Raw genomic sequence first — 19,268 nt, 5'->3', positions numbered from 1 at the left:
GTGTAGTTTTTTGATACATTTCTAAAGCCATTTTTCGAACATTTGGAAAACAACAGCATTAAATTACGAAAAATCGACCCCAAAATACAAACCAAGTTGAAAACACAGATTTTTAGAGAATTAAACCATAATCATTTAGAAGTGTCCCACTTTGAAATCGGATTTCTTTGAGAAAAGTTATGAGCTGAGAAGTGCAGGTTTTAGGTAACTTTTCTGCAAAGCCATTTTTCAAAAATTTGGAAAGGGCTAACACTGTAAAAATATGAAAAAATCGACCCCAAAATACAAACCAAGTTAAAAACACAGATTTTTACAGAATTAAACCACAATCATTTAAAAGTATGCCACTTTGAAATCGGATGTCTGTAAGAAAAGTTATTTTGAAAGGGGTTACTACATAAAAATGACGAAAAATGTACCCAAAAATACAAAGCAAGATTTCTACACAGATTTTTAGAGATTTAGACCAGAGTCATTAAGAAGTTTGCCACTTTGAAATCGGATGTCTGTAAGATAAGTTATGAGCTTAGAAGTAAAGTTTTTGGACACTTTTCTGCAAAGCAATTTTCGAAAGTGTGCATATGACAGACGGACATGGCTAGATCAACTCGCCTCGTGATGCTGATCAATAATATATATACTTTGTTTTATTTTTATTCTAAATTATTTATTTTAATTTAAAACAGAACAAGTAAAATGTTTTGAGTCAAAACTGAAAATTTGAATTCGAGGGCGAATCATACTTTTGGGAAATAATGTGGTTTTTTATGTTAGCTATCAACTGTTCACACCGATTTCTGGTCACACTGAAGAGCAACCTGTTGTTTTTCGTTTCGTTTAATTTATTTATTTCCTCTTGTTTACTTAAATTATTTATTGTTGTTTTATTTAGTGAAAGTGTAATTAGAAGTCCTTAGATATGGTAAGATATAGTTTGAGCAATACTTTGAAACAGGAGAGTGCTTTCTTTTCTCATAACTGCACTTTCCAGTCGACTGCCCTCATTAACCATTTGTATTTATGCAACTTTCTATATAATTTTCTTTACTTTATTTTCAGGCTCGTTATTTCAAAGAACAGGATATTGATGGTAATTGTGCCCCCGACTCATTGATGATTTCATTCTAAAAACATTTCTTATCTTTAACCCCCAGAGTTCCGTGAGTGTTTTTATCTGTTCGCTCGTTCGGGCCAAATCAACAATTTGGACGAACTAACTGTAAGTGGCTTTCTCACCCCAACAAAATATACGTTCTTATGGTACACATTTTTGTCATGTCACCAGGTTATTATGCGTTCCCTGGGTCTTTCGCCGACGATCCAAGAACTGGTTTCGTATCTAAAGCAGAAGAATGGCAAAATGAGCTTTGCCGACTTTCTGGACATAATGCATCAGCACTCCAAGGTGGAGAGTCTGCCGGATGAGGTGATTGCCGCTTTCAAGGCAGCTGATCCTCAGAATAAGGGCACCATCTCGGCCAGGCAGCTGCGCAATCTCCTCCAGAACTGGGGAGAGGGCCTGTCCATGCGCGAGGTTGACAACATCTTCCGGGAGGCCAATGTGAACAACAATAGCACTGTGCGATATGCTGACTTTGTCAAGATTGCCTGCGCCCCAGTTCCAGATTACTATTAGACTGCCTATTTAAAAACATTTCATTACACTATAAAACATTCCAGTAAAATAGTACCCCAAAGGATTTTGCACAATAAAGCCGGCTATGCATGACGTTTTGGAAAAGTTCTTGGTTTTTATTTGTACGCCAAACTTTTGGAGGTGTAAAAAAGTGGCATCTGCCGATCTTAGTTGGCGATGGTGACCTCAACCTCTACGCCGGGCTCGATGTTGATCGAGGTGATCTTCTTGACGATCTCAGAGGGAGAGTGCAAGTCGATGATGCGCTTGTGGATTCTCATCTGAAAACAAGGAGAGTAGCAAAGGTTAGACGTAAGTCTCAAGAAGTAAAGAAAAATGTGCATAGAAAATAAAATTGCTCAATTATTAAGTGAAAAGTGAACATATTAATATAAATTCATTATTAAAGTTAAGTTGAAAAAATGTATATCAATCTGCAATAGCTTTTCTGTGCACAAAGTGAATCAATATTAATTAATTTGTCGTGTTCATGGAGCCAAATTGTGAGGAATAACAAAGTGGACTATGAGAAGACGTTTATTCTGGGCAAATCATAGATACTGTGGAATGACTGGTTGTGTGTCCAAGCCACGATATCAGATCTGCCCATGGATGATAGATGGTGGTATTGTCATATATAGTTAAACCCACCTGGAAGCGATCCCAGGTCTTGGAACCCTCACCACAAGGAGTCTTACGGGTGGTGATGCGCAGGGTCTTGGTCGGCATGCGCACGGGGCCCTGAAAGAGTGGAAAAATAGAGGGATTAGTAAGGGATTCACTTGTATTAAGATATATTGTAGCCTGAACCATGTGATATTCTAGCACCGAAGAAATAGGCGCGAAAATAATGTCCGATTCAGGCATTTTATCTGGCATTTATTAATGACTAGGCTAAGCGTCTGGCGGACAGGCAAAGCCTCCAGGTAAATGCGACTTCAGGATAATCTTTGTGGATGTGACTCCTCACCTTGACGCGCAGGTTCTGGTTCTTGGCACCGTTGATCAGGTCACGGCACACGTTCTCCAGCGAGCGCACGTTCCTGGAGGTCAGGGTGATGCGGATGCGGTGCACAGAGGCAGAATCGCCGCCATGGGGCTTCTCAATATCCTTGGGTGCAGCAGCCTGCGGATGCGGTGGAAACATGTGTTAAGTGGGGTTATGTTGAGTGCCCATCACACGTGTACCGTGTTTTCTTGGCGCAATAACAATTTTAGCGGCTGCCAAAAACTAATAGTAGATGGAAGTGCCTTGGGAACTGAAAATTTACCATTATTTAGCAATTTCCCTGGTCGAGATATTCAAATCTTTGTATTTTGAGCAGCGCTGAACCAGTCGATTTGCTGGTTGAAAACGAAGAGGAGGGTTAATGCTAGGCGGTGTTGCCACATGATGAAACCGAAGAGGAGTGTTGATGTGGAGAAACATCGATGCCAACATCGGTGTTATCGATGTTTTTAAAATATCTGTGATATCGATGTTGTGCCGTGCACAGGAGGGTTAAGATACAAGGATTCTCTAATAATAATAATAATAAATTTCTAAATTTAAATGGCTATAGTTACTTATGGCCTTAGTTGCTAGTTAGTTATTAACAAGAGCCTTTTAAATATAAATTAAACACTAATTTGAATACCCTAGATATAAACTTAGCAGGGACTCGATCCAATTGCTCAGTGTGACCGTTTGATTCACGCGCTTCATGGCGAATATCCGCAGTTACCTGTGCAACAGCTGTCGCCCGCTGTGAATGGCCAGCGGTGAAGAAGCAGCGATTTGTGTACGTGTGTGTTTTGTCTTTGCGACGTGGTGATTACAGAGCCACCAAAACCGATCCCGAACCGAACCGATCCCCGCCAGAATCCAGCACTTCCATGCAGATGCGCGTCCCGGAACTGCGGGCAGCCCTCCTGCTGCCCTTTATCCTGATTGGCATGGCGAGCGGCCAGCGCGTCGCTCCCGGCGTGAATCCGCAGCACTATGTGAGTAGTTGGACTTAATTGACACAACAGACCATATTAACCCAATTATATGACAGCAGCAGGTGCCGCAGCAGGTGCCACAGCACCACCCACCGCCGCCGGTGCAGCACCACCAGCCGCAGTACCAGCAACAGGTCCACTCGGTGCCCGGCGTGCCGCCCCAGCAATATGTGAGTGGGAAACATATTCTTTGATTCCTGGTGACTAACGCGAACTACTCAAATCTTTAGCAATATGAGCAGGTGCCCGTGCCCGTGCAGCAGCAGCAGCCGGTCCAATATCAGCAAGTTCCTGTGCAGCAGCAGCAGCAACCAATTCAGCAACAGCAACCACCGCAGCAACAAGTGCACCACCAGCAGCCGCAGCAGGTGCACCACCAGCAGCAGGCGGGTGGCCACCACCACGGGCAACCGCAGCAGGTCTTGAACACCGGCAACATCCAGCAGGAGCGCGCGTAAGTGACCGTCTATCTTATCACTGCCACTGGTAATCATAGTTTATTGAGGGGGCTTTGCACTGCTCGAGGGAGAGGTCATAAATTAACCATAAATGACATCTCGTCTAGTCAAAGTGATGGGGTAGTATTAAGGTCTACCGCTGTACTTGAGCTCTACTTTGAATCTACAGCACGAATATTAATGTTAATTAACTATATTGACACCTACAACCCGCCGAAATGATGGGTTGTATATTTCCGTCAATAGTTTTTGGAACAATTTGACAGAGTGGTATTAAAAGGTTTCAATGATCGAAAATATAAACAAGATATCTGTTATCTTCAGAGATGTCAACATTATTTAATTTTCTTTCAGTATCTTTTCAAATCGTTAATGTATAATAAATAGTTCTTTTAGGTTAAGAACTCTTGTTTAAATTTTTTTTGTAAATATTCATTAAATACGACGAATAAACGATATGGCTTATCTATTTTTCTATCTATAGCTTATCAAACTATTTCTTATCGAAACATACTTATGTACAATTGATTTATGCAGGACTTTTTACTCGGTATTTCTCTTTTCGTAAACCGAAGACCATCATTGTAAATTAACCATTGTAATTAACCATCTGGTATACCTTTACTTACCCTGTTTCCTTTCACTTCCAGTCATATCCAGGAGCACATGCAGGTGCCCATCGATACGAGCAAGATGTCCGAGGCTGAGCTGCAGTTCCACTACTTCAAGATGCACGACTCGGACAACAACAACAAGCTCGATGGCTGCGAGCTGATCAAGTCGTTGATTCACTGGCACGGTAAGATAGCCATTTTTTATTTATCTAAATGGTTAGATTTGCATTTGTGGTTATTGTTTTCGTTTTGTTTGACCAACTATCCTATTTTACCTTCTTTGCATATGCGTAATTAAACTGGGCTGTTTCCGGTTATGGTTGTGGTCATGCTCGAATCTCATGCTAATCCATTTCGCATCCACCATAACAATTCATTGCCATGCAGAGCAAGGCAGCAAGGAGCAGCCGAATGGCGAGAAGCCGCACGTGGAGGAAAAGGTCTTCTCCGACGAGGAACTGGTGGCCCTCATTGACCCCATTCTGCAGATGGACGACACCTCGCGAGACGGGTACATCGACTATCCGGAGTTCATCAAGGCGCAGCAAAAGGCCGCCGAGAAGCAGCAGCAGCAACAGCAGCAACCGCAGGAACAGCAGCAACAGCAGCAGCCGGTTCATTAGTAGTCACCCGAATCTGTTCAGTTTGCATACATTAGCATGTCCTCGTCCCGTGTTCTGTGACGCGCAACACATACTCCTGTTTTCTGCCCAAAACATCCTGAAATTACGTCGACCACGTCTACGGTTTTAGCGCACTTCTTTTTAGATAATTTCGAATCAAATTTACTTAACATGCTGCAAGCATTCCAATCGGAGAACTTGATTGAACAAATTGTAACCTATTTGCCTTCAGAGAACTTTTTTAAAAAATTCCCTTTTTCGAATATTGATCACGAATCTCTCAAGTGGTTTGTGCAATTTCAGCCGCTTTGTTTCGTTTTGTTTTCCATTGTCATTACTTTAGTTATTTTTCGATATGAACTAATTTTTAAGCGCAACTTTAGAGCAGCAAAAAAACAGACTGATTGTGTAAAAGTTTGTTTTGTACAAAAAAAAAATGAAAACTATGCAAAAAAATCGAAGAATACCACGTCTATGTGAAATCTATTTGAAACTGAAACCTATTGTATAGACGCATGCAACTCTTTGTAAGTAAAGCCGATTTAGCGAATAAAGTCAAACCCAAATCAAAGCCGACCACATCAAATCGCTCTATCAAGTAGAATTGTAGACTTAAACATTAATTAGTGGTTTCTGGTGAGCTTATTAACTTAATCAAGCGCAAGTGAGCACCAAAAATCTGTAACGTCCCAATACCTTTTCAGTCAAAGATAGTAGTGAGAAACCAGCCGAGGGTCACGATCACGCCGAGGGCCAAACTGAGCAACCGGAGGAGCACAAGCAAGGATCAGTTTACACGGACAAAGCCCTGGAGGAAACCATAGACTATGTGCTTAAGTCCATGGATCTGAACAACGACGGATATGTGGACTGGGCTGAGTATCGCAAGACTGAGGCGAATATTGGCAAGGACTAGACCAACATTTATCCCAAGAGAGCCATAGAACTTGACAAATTGTTGAACTTTTTATACATTTGCTAATTGAAACGATTCTGAACAATGACATATGGTGAGATTTCCATATACACCAAATTATTGACTTGAACATCCATATAAGGGTTTTGTATCGGAATTGTTTAACTTTTTTGTACTTTGCTTAATAAATGATGAAAAATGCATTGCATGTTTTTATTTAGAAATATCATTTTTCAATCGTTTGCTCGAACAACTAGGGTTCGAGGTTATCATTGATAACATATCAGGCATGTTCTTCCAATTTCTTGCTTTTTTTATTTGATTGTTAGGTATGGAACTAGTTTTTGTTTTTAAGTAAAATCTTGGCCTAAAATATAGAATTTAAATGCAATAAGCCCAAGTAGGTCTAAATTAAAATTGTTGTGTCTATAAAATTAAAAAAAAATAGTTTAGCCAAAAGTTTTAAAAGATATATAATGTGGCTTCTTTAAGTGAAATCGAAATTCTACAGGTATCTTTTGTTCGATACAAGCCCCAAAAGTCTTAAAGCTCTGAAAAGCATAAAAGCTGCCTGCCTTCGCACGGCATTCTCATTGAAGATTTTCAGTGGACGGCGAGGTGTTGTAGGCGACGGTACAAATACTGGTCGCGTTGAAAGGTTAAAATAAAACCAATATAAAATAAACAATCGCTGCAGCATAAAATAGGTTTCGTGGGATTACAGAGTGCCTCATTCAAGTATTACGCATACGCCGGGTGCGACGGAATTCGGGATTGCTGAGTAACTCGGGAATCGCTGCAAAATGTAAGTCAATGGTCACGAAAATAAATACACAAATTATGTATGGAGTGCAGGGGAATAATTATGGATCGCCTGCTAGCCGGTCCCGGGCCATAAATCGCGTTGCTCGGAGACCTAGCCGGCAAAGTCGATTGAAAATAAACAACTTGGCCGGGCAAGGAGCTCCATTTGGACCCCGATCCACGTGGTCGCGTGCATCCGGGAATTAACTCTGCACAAATATTTGCGCTGAGCAAATACACCAGCATAGTATGCCAAAATATCGATTTTGCCCAGCGTTCTGGAATGGGGTTGGTTGCAAGGGGATTCCGAGTGCGATTCGCAGAGGGCGATAAGCCGGTTGGGAATGCCATTACTATTACTTGACTGCTCAGTTGGAGTTCCTCTTCTTGCTGAAATGAAACCCCTTAAATAAAGGGTCTAATTACGCACACGCAAGTGACGTTGATTCTAATGGCTTTGTAATCCCAAAATAGCTAACATTATATCATCATAACCAGCATTGGGAATTGTAATAGCTTGCTTTTAGAATCATTATTATATTTTATAAATGGGGATTTTTCTATTCTTTATTATATGTCACCGTGATCTTAATATTAACATAATTTAAAGATTTCAAAAAGGAATTTTTTAAAAGATAGACGAAGCTATAAATTGGGAATTTTTGGCTTAATGTTAGTGCCGTTATTATTTTTGATAGGTGTGAAAAATTTGCACTAACATAATTATAAAAATAAAGATTTTATTTAAAAATTAAACTTAAAATTTTTTATAAAATTAACTTTTTAAAAAAATATTTCATGTACTGGACTTTTTCTGATGAACTTTTATTTGAACTTTTCGTAACTAAATTGTTCTTAATTTTTATTATCGCTATAAATAAAAAAATGTTTTTCTGCAACTGAATAATAACAATACAATACAATATATAATATAAAAAAAAACTATTAACCGACGTTGTATTTATCTTTGTGATTTCTAGGGCTGCCATGCAGTCTGGCGGACGACCCCGCGAACGGCTCCTCTATGCCTTCCGGGGATGGATAGCCTTTGTGGCCTTCATGGACTTGGGCACTGCTTTCCGTAGCTATATCGAAAGGCGCAGCTTCCTGGGCGACCACAGTGACACCCAGTTTATTGAGGGTGAGTGCTTCCAAACACTGCTGGAATCCTATTTCATGGGTGTATTTGCAGGTGACTACACCATATCGCGCATTATCGGCATGTACTGTCTGCTCAAGGCTATAGCTCTGGTGCACTGTACCCTCTATATCCACTATAGGCCGTAAGTGTTCCTCAAAATTAACTTATAATTTGGTAATAAAATATATATTTATTTTATAAAAGGGTCGTGAGCATGGGTGGCTGCTCCTTGGCCCTCACCATGGTCTTCTACGCCACCGAGGCGCTCTACTTTCGCTCCAGCACCATCAACTTTTATGTGATCTTCCCTTGCGTGCTAAATTGTGAGTAAAATTAATTTATATATTTCTAGAATTCCGAGATACATGTCAAACAATAAATATCCTAAGAGCAAGTGCTTCAACTAATAAGTTTAATTTTTTTACCCCATCTAGCTATAACTCTACTGGGCCTAATCTATATACCCAAACGACTGCGGCTCTGGGAGCCAAACATGGATCTCGATGATGAAAACTCGCAGCTTCTTAAGCAGATGACGGGATATAAGAGACGACGTGCGAAAAAACAATAATTAAGTGTTTAAAAAACTGAAAAGTAACGGCAGGAAACCTTACCAGTTTCCAGAAGCATAGTATTGTGAAGGAATCGCATATTTTCCGCTTTGGACTGCATTGGTGTGATATAAATGGCATCAAGTTCATCATTATATACTTAATAGCAATACTAAAAACAACGCCAAATTAGTGATTTTCTATGAACTAGGTGCGAAAGGGACACGATAGTCCTGGAATAAGTCAATTTCTGGCATAATCACTACAAGACATACATATGTTGTACTTCCTTTTTATAAACCATATTTATATACATTTAAAAATGTATAGCACAATAGAGTTTTTGCACTTTTAAGAGTTTAAAATTGATATTAGGAATTATTCGATATTATCAGAGTTAGCACCCAAGTTAAACAATTCAAATCGAAAGGCTTTAAATTTACAAATAAGTTCATAATCACCTTATTTAGCGTTACGTTGGACTTTTCCATTACATATACGATTATCAATTTGTGGAACAAGCTTCCAGATCCTAGATTTAAGAAAATGCATGGTTACACATTTTATACTCATCACATATGATTAAAAGTTATATACAAATAGAAATACAATAATAGTTTTGTACGCATTATGTAGAGTATGTTTGAATAAAAATTTGAATTTCCAAAAAAACACATTCATTTGTATACAATTGCTGGGGGTTAAATAATTTTGGAAATATAACGGATTGGAAGAATATAAACTTGGTATAGGAATGTTCGGTTGGAAAAAGTTCCTTTAAAGAGTTATTTTTCTGAAAAACTCGGATATAATACATTAATTCGCGTACAAGCTATTAAAAACATCCACAACAGTCTTATTTTGTGCGAAAAAGCTTTAAAATGTTGTTTACCAGTCGACTCCTTATTTTTGAAAGGATTGTTTCCCATATCCGGCTTTCGATAGTTGTTTCCACCATTGAAACTATCGATAACAGAGCCAATGCTCTTAATAGGGGCACACTGTTCTAAACGCGCCAGGAATTTGTTTTGTTTTAATTGCGTTTTGTTTTTGTTGATTTGTGAAGTTAATTGTCCACTATGTTTAATTTTAAGAATCGTAAGAAGAAGGCTCTTAACACAATTGATGAGAACACTACCATGAAAGTGCCAGTAAGTGGACAGATTTAGATTTTCCAGTTGAAACCCGGTTGAGAATGCTTTTTTTTTAGCGCCTGGCGGAGAGCACCACGAATGTTTCCCTTGATTCCACATCCGGCGGGAGCGAGGAGAACATACCCGCCTCGCAGGAGCACACACAGCGCTTCCTGTCGCAGCACAGTGCCATCCTAGCTGCTACTCTGGGTCGCACCCAGTCATCCAGCCGGACCATTCCGACCCTCTCCCGGCAGCCCAACAATTTCTTTGAACTGGTTCTGATCCGCGCCGGGGTCCAGTTGGACCAGGGCGACAGCCTGATACTGGCATGCGACCACGTCTCAATTGTGTCCAAGCTAAGGGACATTTTCATGAGTGCATCGTCGTACACCGACAAGCTGGAGACCTTCAAGACGGGTCTGAATGCTGCGATGGCGCCCAAGTCTAAACTAGTGCAGAAACTTCTAATCGGCTGCACCGTGGATGCCGCTGGCGAGGAGCAGATCTATCAGTCTCAGAACAGCATGTTCATGAACTTCCTGATGATCGACTTTTTGCGGGATCCTTGCGTGGATGTGCTGCTGAACAAGATCGAGGAGGTGGCCACTGCGGATCGTGTTCTTTCGGGCAGGGCGGCCATACCCATGCCACTTCTGCCATTGATGCTCACCCAACTGCGCTACTTGACCGTTTCGCACAAGGTACAGATTTACAGCCGGATCGAGGGTATCTTCAACAGGGCCACGAAGTCGGCCAAGTTGGACATCATAGCTAACGCTGAGTTGATACTGGATGCCAGTATGCACGATGAGTTCGTTGAACTACTCAAGTGAGTAAGAAGCTTGTTCCATCGAGATTCAAGTATTGTCTACCTTTTTATTTAAAATGAAAGTTTAAGACCCCAAAAAATTTGGTATTTAGAAGGATCTAATATTATTTGGTTTTGTTGCAGCATTAACTATTCCAGCACGGAAGAACTCTTTCATATGACCACGGTACACACTCTAAGCAATTTATCACTTTCAGACAGGACGCAGGCTAAGTTACGACTGCGCATTTTGGAGTTTGCCACAAGTGGCTCCTGTTCCGATACGGTATGTTTATAAAAACCATTAGTTATTCGATTTCAAACTTTTTTTAATTTATTTTAGACATTGCCCCACCTTATACGCCTTCTGCTTAATATTCTGAAAATGGACACAGATGAAAGTGTGCGCGATGTAAGACTTTTCCTCATTTCTTACAAGGCATATCGTGATCAGCTTCCTTTCGATTTCAGTTAATATGCAGCTTGCGAGAAATCTTTAACTGGCGCCATAGGGACCAAAACTCGAACACAGCCGACAACAAAAAGTCACAGCTAGAACTGTTTGGCTTTCTAGAACTTGGCTTAATAAGATCTAAAAGATTTTATCAGGCGTGGCAGAGGTCAGCTGGTAGTTTGCCGGCAGATGGATTTACGTAAGTTTTCAGAAACCAAAAAATAATTCGATACTAAAGTAAATATTTGTTTTTTCTAGATCCCTTGACATTATTATTCTGCTTTTGTTAATAAAAGTTAATGAAGATAATTCGTTGTATATTGAAAATATCGTAAGTAATTGCTTGGATACAATTTCGTTGTTTAAATTCCATCGATTTAGCTTCGTCGTCGCATTAAACTGGAGCACATTACGGTGAGCATTTTGGAGGAGGTCAAATTGCACTATAAGCATATCTTGGAGCAGCATATAAACACACTGATGAACATTCTGCACGACTTTATGCGTGAAAAACACCGCACTGTGTCCGATTTCGCCAAGTCTTCGTACAGGTAAACATTGCTCCTCCGAAAAATGCCATCAATTAAATTACTAAACTGTTATTTCAATTCTTTACAGTATACTTTTTAGGATTTTTGACTCGATTCAGAAAAATATCCTTAAGAAACTGTTGGAGCTCACCTGTGACAAATCCTCTCCACACTTGACGACGATGGCATTGGAATTACTTCGTGAACTGCAGCGAAAGAGCTCTAAAGATGTTCAGAACTGTGCCGCTCTTCTCATTCCGATGTTGGACAGAATCAGTGATCTGACCCTGACTCAAACTCGTTTAGCCATGGACCTGCTGTGCCATGTGGCCTTTCCAGACCCCAAACTATCGGCTTGCCTTCAGCTCCAGGAGCAAGTCGATATGGTGGTGAAGAAGCAACTTATTAATTCAACTGATAATATAAAAAAGCAGGGCATTATTGGATGTGTCCAGCTCATCGACGCAATGGCCCGCATCGAGAACGATGCAGTTGAGCATGACGATTCCCAAATTAGCGTCGACAACGTGGATTCCTTGCCCGAAGGTCGTGGCAAAATGTCCGCGAACTTGATCAGTAACTGAAATTCAAAAATTTACTTCAAACCATGTATTAAAATTCCCAATACACAGTTCGCACGGAGTCATCCATTGCTAATAGCGCGGAGTCCCTGGCTCTATTCTACGAAGAGCTGGCGACGGTTTTCAATCAACGCTATGACGGAACTTCCATCGGTGATTTGGACTCACAGTTTATTGCCTGGGCTTGTGAGTTAGTGACTCTCCGCTTTCAGGCTAGCTTCGTCACCGAGGATGTTCCAGAGACAATTAAGTAAGTGAAGGTAATTCAACACAAACTCCACTAATTGTATTTGATTTTAAGGGGCATTAAGCTGGAATATCAAATGAACATCAATGAATTGGACGAATCAAATGCAAACACTGAGTCGGACGTCCTCAGCATTGGCATAAATATATCCAAACTAGTTTTGTCACCCAAAGCCAAGTAAGTTCAGTTTTATCTATGGCTTTCAACTCGAAACCTCAGATTTTCATTCATTTCTAAATGAAATACATTATATTTTCAGAGCTTGCGATTCTATATATGTACTTGCACCTTTGTTCAACTGTGTTCGGGTATTGTATAAACATCGCCACCACGACAGCTTAGAGAATATCAATGCGTTGCTCGGATGTGCCATCGTCTTACCCTCGTTTTTCGAGGCCGATAACTATCTGGCCGTTTTTGACAACTTTGCGACGGACCAGCAGAATGACATTCTATGCATTTACTTCCACACCGTCAATTGGATGCGAGTGTCAATCAGTGCCTTCGCATCGCAGCGGGATCCTGCCACTCGCCGTCGGGTTCTTTCCCGTCTCGGCGAATTGATACGAATTGAGCAGAGGATTAAGCCGCTCCTGGCTAGAGCGCCCTCGGACTTTGTTGCCCCGCCATACCAGTTTCTCACCAATGCCAAGCAATCGGCGATGAATCAAAAACGACAAGGAGCCAAGGCGGCTGCCAAGCACAACGCAACTGCAACGGAACCAGATTTGACTGGTAATCAAACTACGATTGCTGATTTTACGATTAAGGTAGGACCCTGCAAATCCATAAAAACAAAGATAGACTTTGAGCAGATGTATGGAACGCGAGAGAAGTACAGGCCCATGGAAGTGGAAATCATAATGTTGTTAGTTGAGCAGAAGCTCGTCCTGACCCACCAGCTAGAGAAGGATCAAGTTGGAGAGTTTCTGGGTCTCCTTGAGTTTCGTTTCCTGTTGGAAGATATGGTTTTAAAACTTGATGCTGCAGTCCTCGGTCAGCAGGATTCATCTGACGCGGACAGTTTTAGACCGCATCTGGCCAAGCCAGAGGATTTCATATGCGATTTACTTCCCTGTCTACTTGAGGTGAACAAATACCTTATAACCCTGGCAACAGCTATCGACAATGAGCTTACGAAAGTCAATCATGTGTACAGCAATCTGGATCTGTTCAAGGAGCAATTTAACTACATCAAAACGTGCTTTGGGCTGTGCATTCGTCTATTTGCTTTGTACTTCGCCTGGAGCGGGTGGGGCGACAAGTCGCAGGCTGAACTTCTGCACAGTAAGCTATTACTATTTTAATGAAAATCGAAATTGGTTATACTCTTTCTCTTTATAGAGTCTTTGTTTAAATTGCATCCCAAAGAGCAATGGAAAAGCTACAAGCAAAAAACTGTTCCACAGTTGGCAACCCTGACCTTTGAATACTTTTTAAAATATGAGAAATCGGTTTTAAGCCTTAGTACTGCGGTCCAGCTTCATCGATTGTTGCGCAGCTTGCTGACGGTAGGAAGCTTGGAAGTCGATGCAAGCCAACCGAGATATCAGCAAGGCGACGACTTGCGTAAGAATGCACAATCAAATTTGGAATGCAATTTTAGAATTTATATATCCTTCAGGGTCACTCTGCGGCAAGTTGCTGCGCCGCAAATGGTTCCACTACTCAGGAACCTTGGATAAAGGCGGTCAGTGCAATATATATTTGGACGAGCTGGTCAAGGGCTTTCTTAAGAAATCGACTTGCAAAAGTCAAAGTGAACTCCTTAGTGACCTGGTTAAACAATGCAGTATCCTAAATACGAAGGACAAAGCTCTGAATTCCTTCCCCAACTTTAAAAAGTAAGCAAATCAGGACAGCCAATATGATTTATTAATACTATTTATTTTTAGGGCTAACTTTCCATTGCTCTTTCGTGGCCTGTGCGAGGTGCTAATTCACTCCTTAAGTGGCCAAATCAGCGTGGACAGTCATGGAGATAAGCTGAAACTGTGGGAGTCCACTGTTGACTTGTTAAATGGCTTGCTTAACATCGTGCAGCTAGTGGAACAGCCTCGGAATTTCGGATTGTTTCTAAAGCACTCCCTGTTATTCCTCAAGCTGTTGCTTCAACACGGCATGAGAGCGCTCGAGTCCATTGTTCGTGATGATCCCGAAAGGTTGACAAGGTTTCTGCACGAATTGCAGAAAGTGACACGGTTCCTGCACCAACTCTGCTGCCATTCCAAATCCATTAAGAATACCGCCATAATCAGCTATATTCCCAGCCTGCGGGAGACGATTGAGACGTTGGTTTTCCGGGTGAAAGCACTTTTGGCTGCCAACAACTGCCATTCAGCTTTTCACATGGGAAATATGATAAACAGGGATCTTCACGGAGACTCTATTATCACGCCAGTGGGTTCGTTTGCCGGCGAGGCGAACAGCGATGAGGAATTACCTGGCGATGATACCAGCGTGGATGAAACTGTGCTGGGTGATGATATGGGCATCACCACCGCTAGCGTCAGCACAAGACCGAGCGACGGGAGCCGGAGCAAGTCGTCATCCCGCAGCAAATGCTTTTAGATACCCTCTTCTTTCAGCGATTTAAAATAAAAAATTTGTTTTTTAAACCAAAGTGGAGGCTTTTCATTTGTTTCTAGTCTATGATTGAGCAGACGACGACCTTTGCATTCTTTATTTATTTCATTTTTTATTATCTGGATGCAATTTTATTTAATTTTCGTATTACAAATAATAACAAATGTATGTATATCAAATATTTTAGTACAATATGCTTCTTTTCTCACTTTTATTTTCTTCGTTAACAATAATTGTTTATTAAGACGTAAAAGTTGTTCTCCCATTTTTCTCACATTCGGCTTTTCTCTACGATGAATTCTGATTGTTTTTATTATTAAATTTCCATTTGTTGTTTTTATCTCGTAATAATTGGCGACGTTACGTTCACGGTTTATGAATCCCTTTCATACGTGTGGTATGTATGCAAATGTTTTGTGATGTTTATCAATAGGTAGTTTATAAAAGAGTTTTAAAAATCAATCAAGTATAAAATGGTTATATATGTAATTAAAAAAAAATCAAAGAAAACACACACAAACTATAAATTTAAAAGTAAAACAAGAATGGTCTAAGCGAAGTTAATCCTAGCGTGTGTGTATGTTTGAAACAGATATTGTCCTCATACAAATCATGTTATTTTGTGTATTAAAGAATAAAGAAACAATCTTGGAAACTTTCCAAAGGTCTCAGATCCTTGCATCCACTGCCAATGTCCTTCATTTTTCTTTATAAACAGTTGCGCTTGCTTTAAGCCGATTCTTGAAATATACATGAAAAGATTTTGATTGCTGAAAAAGTTTGAAAATATAATTTGGAATAGGTCGAAATAATTTGTATATTTCAATTTACAATACGATCATGTTTTTGATTTATTAATTTTTATTGTTTTCTTTATTTGCCAATTTTTCAAAACTTAAAACATTTTACACAAATTAATTTTAAAAATTTTTAATACGTACGCAGTCTGTTTAAAAGTAAAGTTAGATTATACACTCCTACGCCTACATATACATTATATACTCAAATATATATATTTATAGAGAAAGATATATATTTATTGTATATATAGATTTAGTAATTATGATTAAATCTTGCCTTTGCATCATCACAATTCATGTAAAGTTTTTCATTTTTTTCGCTCAGTTTCCATGCGCAGTTTGCAATTTTGTTGTCCACTTTGCTTTCTTTCATGATTCCTTTCGACATTATTTCTATTTTATTTTCAGTATTGTGTTGCTTTTGTTGAAGGTTGAAATTTACACACGTATACAGTTATTGTTATTGTTAATAGATCAAAGATAAATTTTGCTTGCGCTCCTCTTCACAATACACAAATATTTTAAACCAATTAAACAGCTAAACAAATTAGTTCTTTAAGTATTTAACATTAGTGATTTATGTTAGGTCGTAAAAATATTTTGCTAAAAATTAATATTCATAGTTTAATATATATAACATACTATTGAAAACTTAAGCGCACAAACAAAACTAAATATTCAAATTAAAAACTAATTTTGCCAAACGTTTTTGCTTTCCCGAAAAATTAAAACAAAAATTACAAATTACAATATTTAACACAATTAGAGGTGTTGGGGGTAAAGGTTAAGGGGTGGGTGGGGTTGCAGGAAAATTTCAGGCTTCCAAAGAAATGGTTTCTAAATAACGGCACATAATTTTGGTAAAAATTTCATTCTCAATTTTAGAATCGACGAAATCGGTAAACTTAAACGGACTGTGTAACAATTTGCCAATTGGTTTATAGATTTAGTTTAGTTTTAGTTTACAATAGAAAAAACACATTAACAATAAAAACTTACAAATTAAATTACAAATTTAAAACAATATAAAATCAGTACAGTTATCGAATTAAACAAATTGTTAAAATTAATTATATTTATATATTTGCAATTTGAATCGGGTTCAAAGGTTTTAAGTCACCAAATGTGGAAATTTCTAGGGCGAAAAATCGAAAATTTTGCATGCAAAAAGACGCGGCGTTATAGAATTTTTATAATTCACTTCCTTATAAAATTAATTTATTTGTTGTGTTTGTGTGTGTTTAAAGAAAAAAAATGATTAAAGTTTTAAAATTATTTCTCCCTTTCTTTTTTGAAGGCAACAATCAATTGCAATTGCATGAAATGCTCTCTCAATAAAAAAGTAAAATATTTAAGAAAATTCATAAGAAAACTTATCAAAAATAAAAATTGGGTAAATATTTTAGTAATTTTGTTCTCTTGTTATTGTAGTTAGAAAATGGCGCACACTTATCATCCCCTACAACGACAGTTTACTTTACTTTAATAATTATGTGTATATGTGTGTGTGAGTGTATGTGAGTGTTACTAAATTTAAGCTTAACTATGGTCATTTAGAATTTGTTGTATATATTCTCTTATTGTTTGTGGCTAATATTATGTATTTAAAGTTCTTTGCTGGTTTGCAAATTTTGCGCAAGTTTTATTTAATATTTTCATTATTTGTTTTTTTTTTTACTTTAGGCAACTGCTTGGTGTGTGTCTGTGTATGTGTATTTTTAAATTTAAAAAAAGTTATTGTTTTTAGGCTTATGCTGAACAATGTTCATAGATACGTTTTAAAACACACGCGTCCTTCATCAACTGCCAACAGTTTGTATTTTGCTTTATACTTGAGTTCAAAATTGGAAGTATTCTTTCGTTAGTTTAAAACTAATTTATATATTTTTGTTTTATACATTTATATATATTAATTAACTTTTTGCTTTACTTGAGATCTAGCAATAGCGGAAACGTAAACGGCAGAATTTTTGTTCAACCAAAACATTGTTGAATTTAGCAAAATAGAAAATAAACGGGCATGTTTTTGTTTCATTAATTTTCCCTATATAAACGTATTTTGACACGTGTGTGGCGTTTTTTTTTTTATAGGCATGGAGTTAGTTAAGTTTTTGCAAGTCAGCTTGATATATTTATTATTTATCTTATGTTTGTGTTCTCTTCCGTATTATCTGTGTGCGTAGCAGTTATAGATGAGTAAAGGAAAGTGGGGAAAAGACTTTAATCTGAATTCGATATTGGATAAGTGGACTTTAAATAGAATTTCTTAGCTGTGATTGGTTTAGGATTGCTGCTAATACGCACTTGAGCGCTGGCTAATTGATTTTATAGTTTTAGTTGTCTGCGTTTTTTTAACATTAAGAACGATTAGATTGCTTTAATCGTACTCGTTTTACAAGTGTTAATATTAAGTATGCGTTATTGGTATTAAAATTCATAATCAATTTTATTATTAGGTTCTTTACTTTTACTGTTTGTGATGTGTTGTCTCCGCGTCTATATGTTTTCTTCCTAATTCGTTGCTTCGATTTGCAGACATAAGTCAAAGTTCTTGTTGATTTGCGATTTTTATCTGCTTATCAGTATTATCAGTGAGTTTTAAGTGTAGTTTTGTATGTGTGCAATTACTTAGCTCTACATATTTTGTTTTTAACTTCTGACAGATAATTGATTTGAAGTTGCCTAAAACTTACTTTGTTAAAAAATAGTTTGTTTTCAAATTTATGCAGAAAGTCTTGCCAGTTGCCTTCGCCATTCGCATTATATAATAATGCTGGCTGCGTTTTAATTTTTGTATTTGCTTATCGTTCTCATATCAACTCATTCAATCTAATTAATAATTTGTTTTTCTTTATTTTTGTCAGTCAATGTTTCTTCACTAAGCTTTGCTTTTCAATTAATTTGAATTGTGTTTCTTGGTGTTCTTAGAATATTTAACAGTTTTTCAATTCATCTGAGCTTGATCTCGTGTATATATGTCTGGGTTTCCCATTTATTTTGCTTCACCGCTTGCCAGCTTTTCATTGGCTATATACAAAAGAAGAAATTGCCTGTCTAAAATGTATTTTTTTAACTTCCAATTTTCCGAGCCCATGTAAATATTGTAAAACTTGTTCAAGTCGAATAGATTTTGAATTTGGTTGTTTACGCTGTTTCAATGTATAAAAGGGGTGCTACATGCTGCTTAAGATTTAAAATCAATCTGTATGGGCTTAGACTGCTCTCTCTATATAGTTATAGATAAATATATTTTATATTTTTTTAATTTTCATATAGGTTTTGTTATATATGCTCAATTATTGTTTCAATTTCGAGTTAAAAACGCTATGAGACAAATTTCCTTATACATTTTGTGAACTTTTAAAACGATTTGACTTTGGTTTATCTAAGTTGTGAAGCT

General features: G+C 38.2%; 5 protein-coding genes across 7 annotated transcripts; 4 read left to right on the top strand and 1 right to left on the bottom strand.

The window, feature by feature from the left end:
• The first annotated feature begins 784 nt into the window (after positions 1-784).
• Positions 785-1,741, top strand: LOC108047923 (calmodulin-like protein 4). The gene is made up of 4 exons (XM_017128345.2): positions 785-922; positions 1,060-1,090; positions 1,155-1,219; positions 1,286-1,741. The coding sequence occupies exons 1-4, from the start codon at positions 920-922 to the stop codon at positions 1,634-1,636; spliced, it is 450 nt and encodes a 149-aa protein (XP_016983834.1). The 5' UTR covers positions 785-919; the 3' UTR covers positions 1,637-1,741.
• Positions 1,727-3,029, bottom strand: LOC108047924 (40S ribosomal protein S20). The gene is made up of 4 exons (XM_017128346.1): positions 2,908-3,029; positions 2,607-2,762; positions 2,288-2,377; positions 1,727-1,917 (listed from the first exon to the last, which is right to left on the bottom strand). The coding sequence occupies exons 1-4, from the start codon at positions 2,908-2,910 to the stop codon at positions 1,804-1,806; spliced, it is 363 nt and encodes a 120-aa protein (XP_016983835.1). The 5' UTR covers positions 2,911-3,029; the 3' UTR covers positions 1,727-1,803.
• A 354-nt stretch (positions 3,030-3,383) lies between these two features.
• On the top strand, positions 3,384-6,433 carry LOC108047918 (GATA zinc finger domain-containing protein 10). Of its 3 annotated transcripts, none has more exons than XM_017128338.2 (5): positions 3,384-3,619; positions 3,676-3,789; positions 3,850-4,073; positions 4,728-4,876; positions 6,019-6,433. In XM_017128338.2, the coding sequence occupies exons 1-5, from the start codon at positions 3,512-3,514 to the stop codon at positions 6,228-6,230; spliced, it is 807 nt and encodes a 268-aa protein (XP_016983827.1). In that variant the 5' UTR covers positions 3,384-3,511; the 3' UTR covers positions 6,231-6,433. The 3 variants fall into 3 exon arrangements, with proteins under 3 accessions (XP_016983827.1, XP_016983826.1, XP_016983825.1); XM_017128337.2 differs by lacking the exon at positions 6,019-6,433 and adding an exon at positions 5,079-5,885 and having other exon boundaries at positions 3,388-3,619; positions 3,679-3,789; XM_017128336.2 differs by lacking the exon at positions 6,019-6,433 and adding an exon at positions 5,079-5,885 and having other exon boundaries at positions 3,388-3,619.
• Positions 6,434-6,849: 416 nt separating this feature from the next.
• LOC108047843 lies at positions 6,850-9,397 on the top strand. Its single transcript, XM_017128204.1, has 5 exons — positions 6,850-7,035; positions 8,015-8,175; positions 8,227-8,317; positions 8,380-8,498; positions 8,610-9,397. Coding segments are annotated over exons 1-5 (510 nt in total). The 5' UTR covers positions 6,850-7,033; the 3' UTR covers positions 8,747-9,397.
• A 329-nt stretch (positions 9,398-9,726) lies between these two features.
• Positions 9,727-18,530, top strand: LOC108047853 (Fanconi anemia group D2 protein). Its single transcript, XM_017128221.2, has 14 exons — positions 9,727-9,877; positions 9,937-10,691; positions 10,815-10,956; positions 11,014-11,082; positions 11,142-11,323; positions 11,383-11,455; positions 11,506-11,675; positions 11,743-12,230; positions 12,287-12,485; positions 12,537-12,659; positions 12,742-13,769; positions 13,827-14,051; positions 14,107-14,326; positions 14,378-18,530. Exons 1-14 carry the CDS (start codon positions 9,806-9,808, stop codon positions 15,051-15,053), a joined length of 4,422 nt encoding a protein of 1,473 aa, XP_016983710.2. The 5' UTR covers positions 9,727-9,805; the 3' UTR covers positions 15,054-18,530.
• The last annotated feature ends 738 nt before the right edge of the window (positions 18,531-19,268 follow it).

The sequence above is a fragment of the Drosophila rhopaloa genome, unplaced genomic scaffold (genome assembly GCF_018152115.1).
Source record: "Drosophila rhopaloa isolate 14029-0021.01 unplaced genomic scaffold, ASM1815211v1 contig_178, whole genome shotgun sequence".
Taxonomy (NCBI): Eukaryota; Metazoa; Arthropoda; class Insecta; order Diptera; family Drosophilidae; genus Drosophila; species Drosophila rhopaloa.
This window is presented reverse-complemented; position numbering and strand designations above follow the sequence as displayed.

Excerpts from the sequence above, each read along its gene's own strand:
- LOC108047923 (XM_017128345.2), top strand. Across the intron at positions 1,091-1,154 it reads CAAAGAACAGGATATTGATG|AGTTCCGTGAGTGTTTTTAT; the intron begins GTAATTGTGCCC and ends TTTAACCCCCAG. Across the intron at positions 1,220-1,285 it reads ACAATTTGGACGAACTAACT|GTTATTATGCGTTCCCTGGG; the intron begins GTAAGTGGCTTT and ends TCATGTCACCAG.
- LOC108047843 (XM_017128204.1), top strand. Across the intron at positions 8,176-8,226 it reads TGACACCCAGTTTATTGAGG|GTGACTACACCATATCGCGC; the intron begins GTGAGTGCTTCC and ends GTGTATTTGCAG. Across the intron at positions 8,318-8,379 it reads CTCTATATCCACTATAGGCC|GGTCGTGAGCATGGGTGGCT; the intron begins GTAAGTGTTCCT and ends ATTTTATAAAAG.
- LOC108047924 (XM_017128346.1), bottom strand. Across the intron at positions 2,378-2,606 it reads ACCAGAACCTGCGCGTCAAG|GGCCCCGTGCGCATGCCGAC; the intron begins GTGAGGAGTCAC and ends CCACTCTTTCAG. Across the intron at positions 1,918-2,287 it reads AGACCTGGGATCGCTTCCAG|ATGAGAATCCACAAGCGCAT; the intron begins GTGGGTTTAACT and ends CCTTGTTTTCAG.
- LOC108047918 (XM_017128336.2), top strand. The coding sequence starts at position 3,512 with ATGCAGATGCGCGTCCCGGAACTGCGGGCAGCCCTCCTGCTGCCCTTT. Across the intron at positions 4,074-4,727 it reads AACATCCAGCAGGAGCGCGC|TCATATCCAGGAGCACATGC; the intron begins GTAAGTGACCGT and ends TTTCACTTCCAG. Across the intron at positions 4,877-5,078 it reads GTCGTTGATTCACTGGCACG|AGCAAGGCAGCAAGGAGCAG; the intron begins GTAAGATAGCCA and ends ATTGCCATGCAG.
- LOC108047853 (XM_017128221.2), top strand. The coding sequence starts at position 9,806 with ATGTTTAATTTTAAGAATCGTAAGAAGAAGGCTCTTAACACAATTGAT. Across the intron at positions 9,878-9,936 it reads ACACTACCATGAAAGTGCCA|CGCCTGGCGGAGAGCACCAC; the intron begins GTAAGTGGACAG and ends CTTTTTTTTTAG. Across the intron at positions 12,486-12,536 it reads GATGTTCCAGAGACAATTAA|GGGCATTAAGCTGGAATATC; the intron begins GTAAGTGAAGGT and ends TTTGATTTTAAG.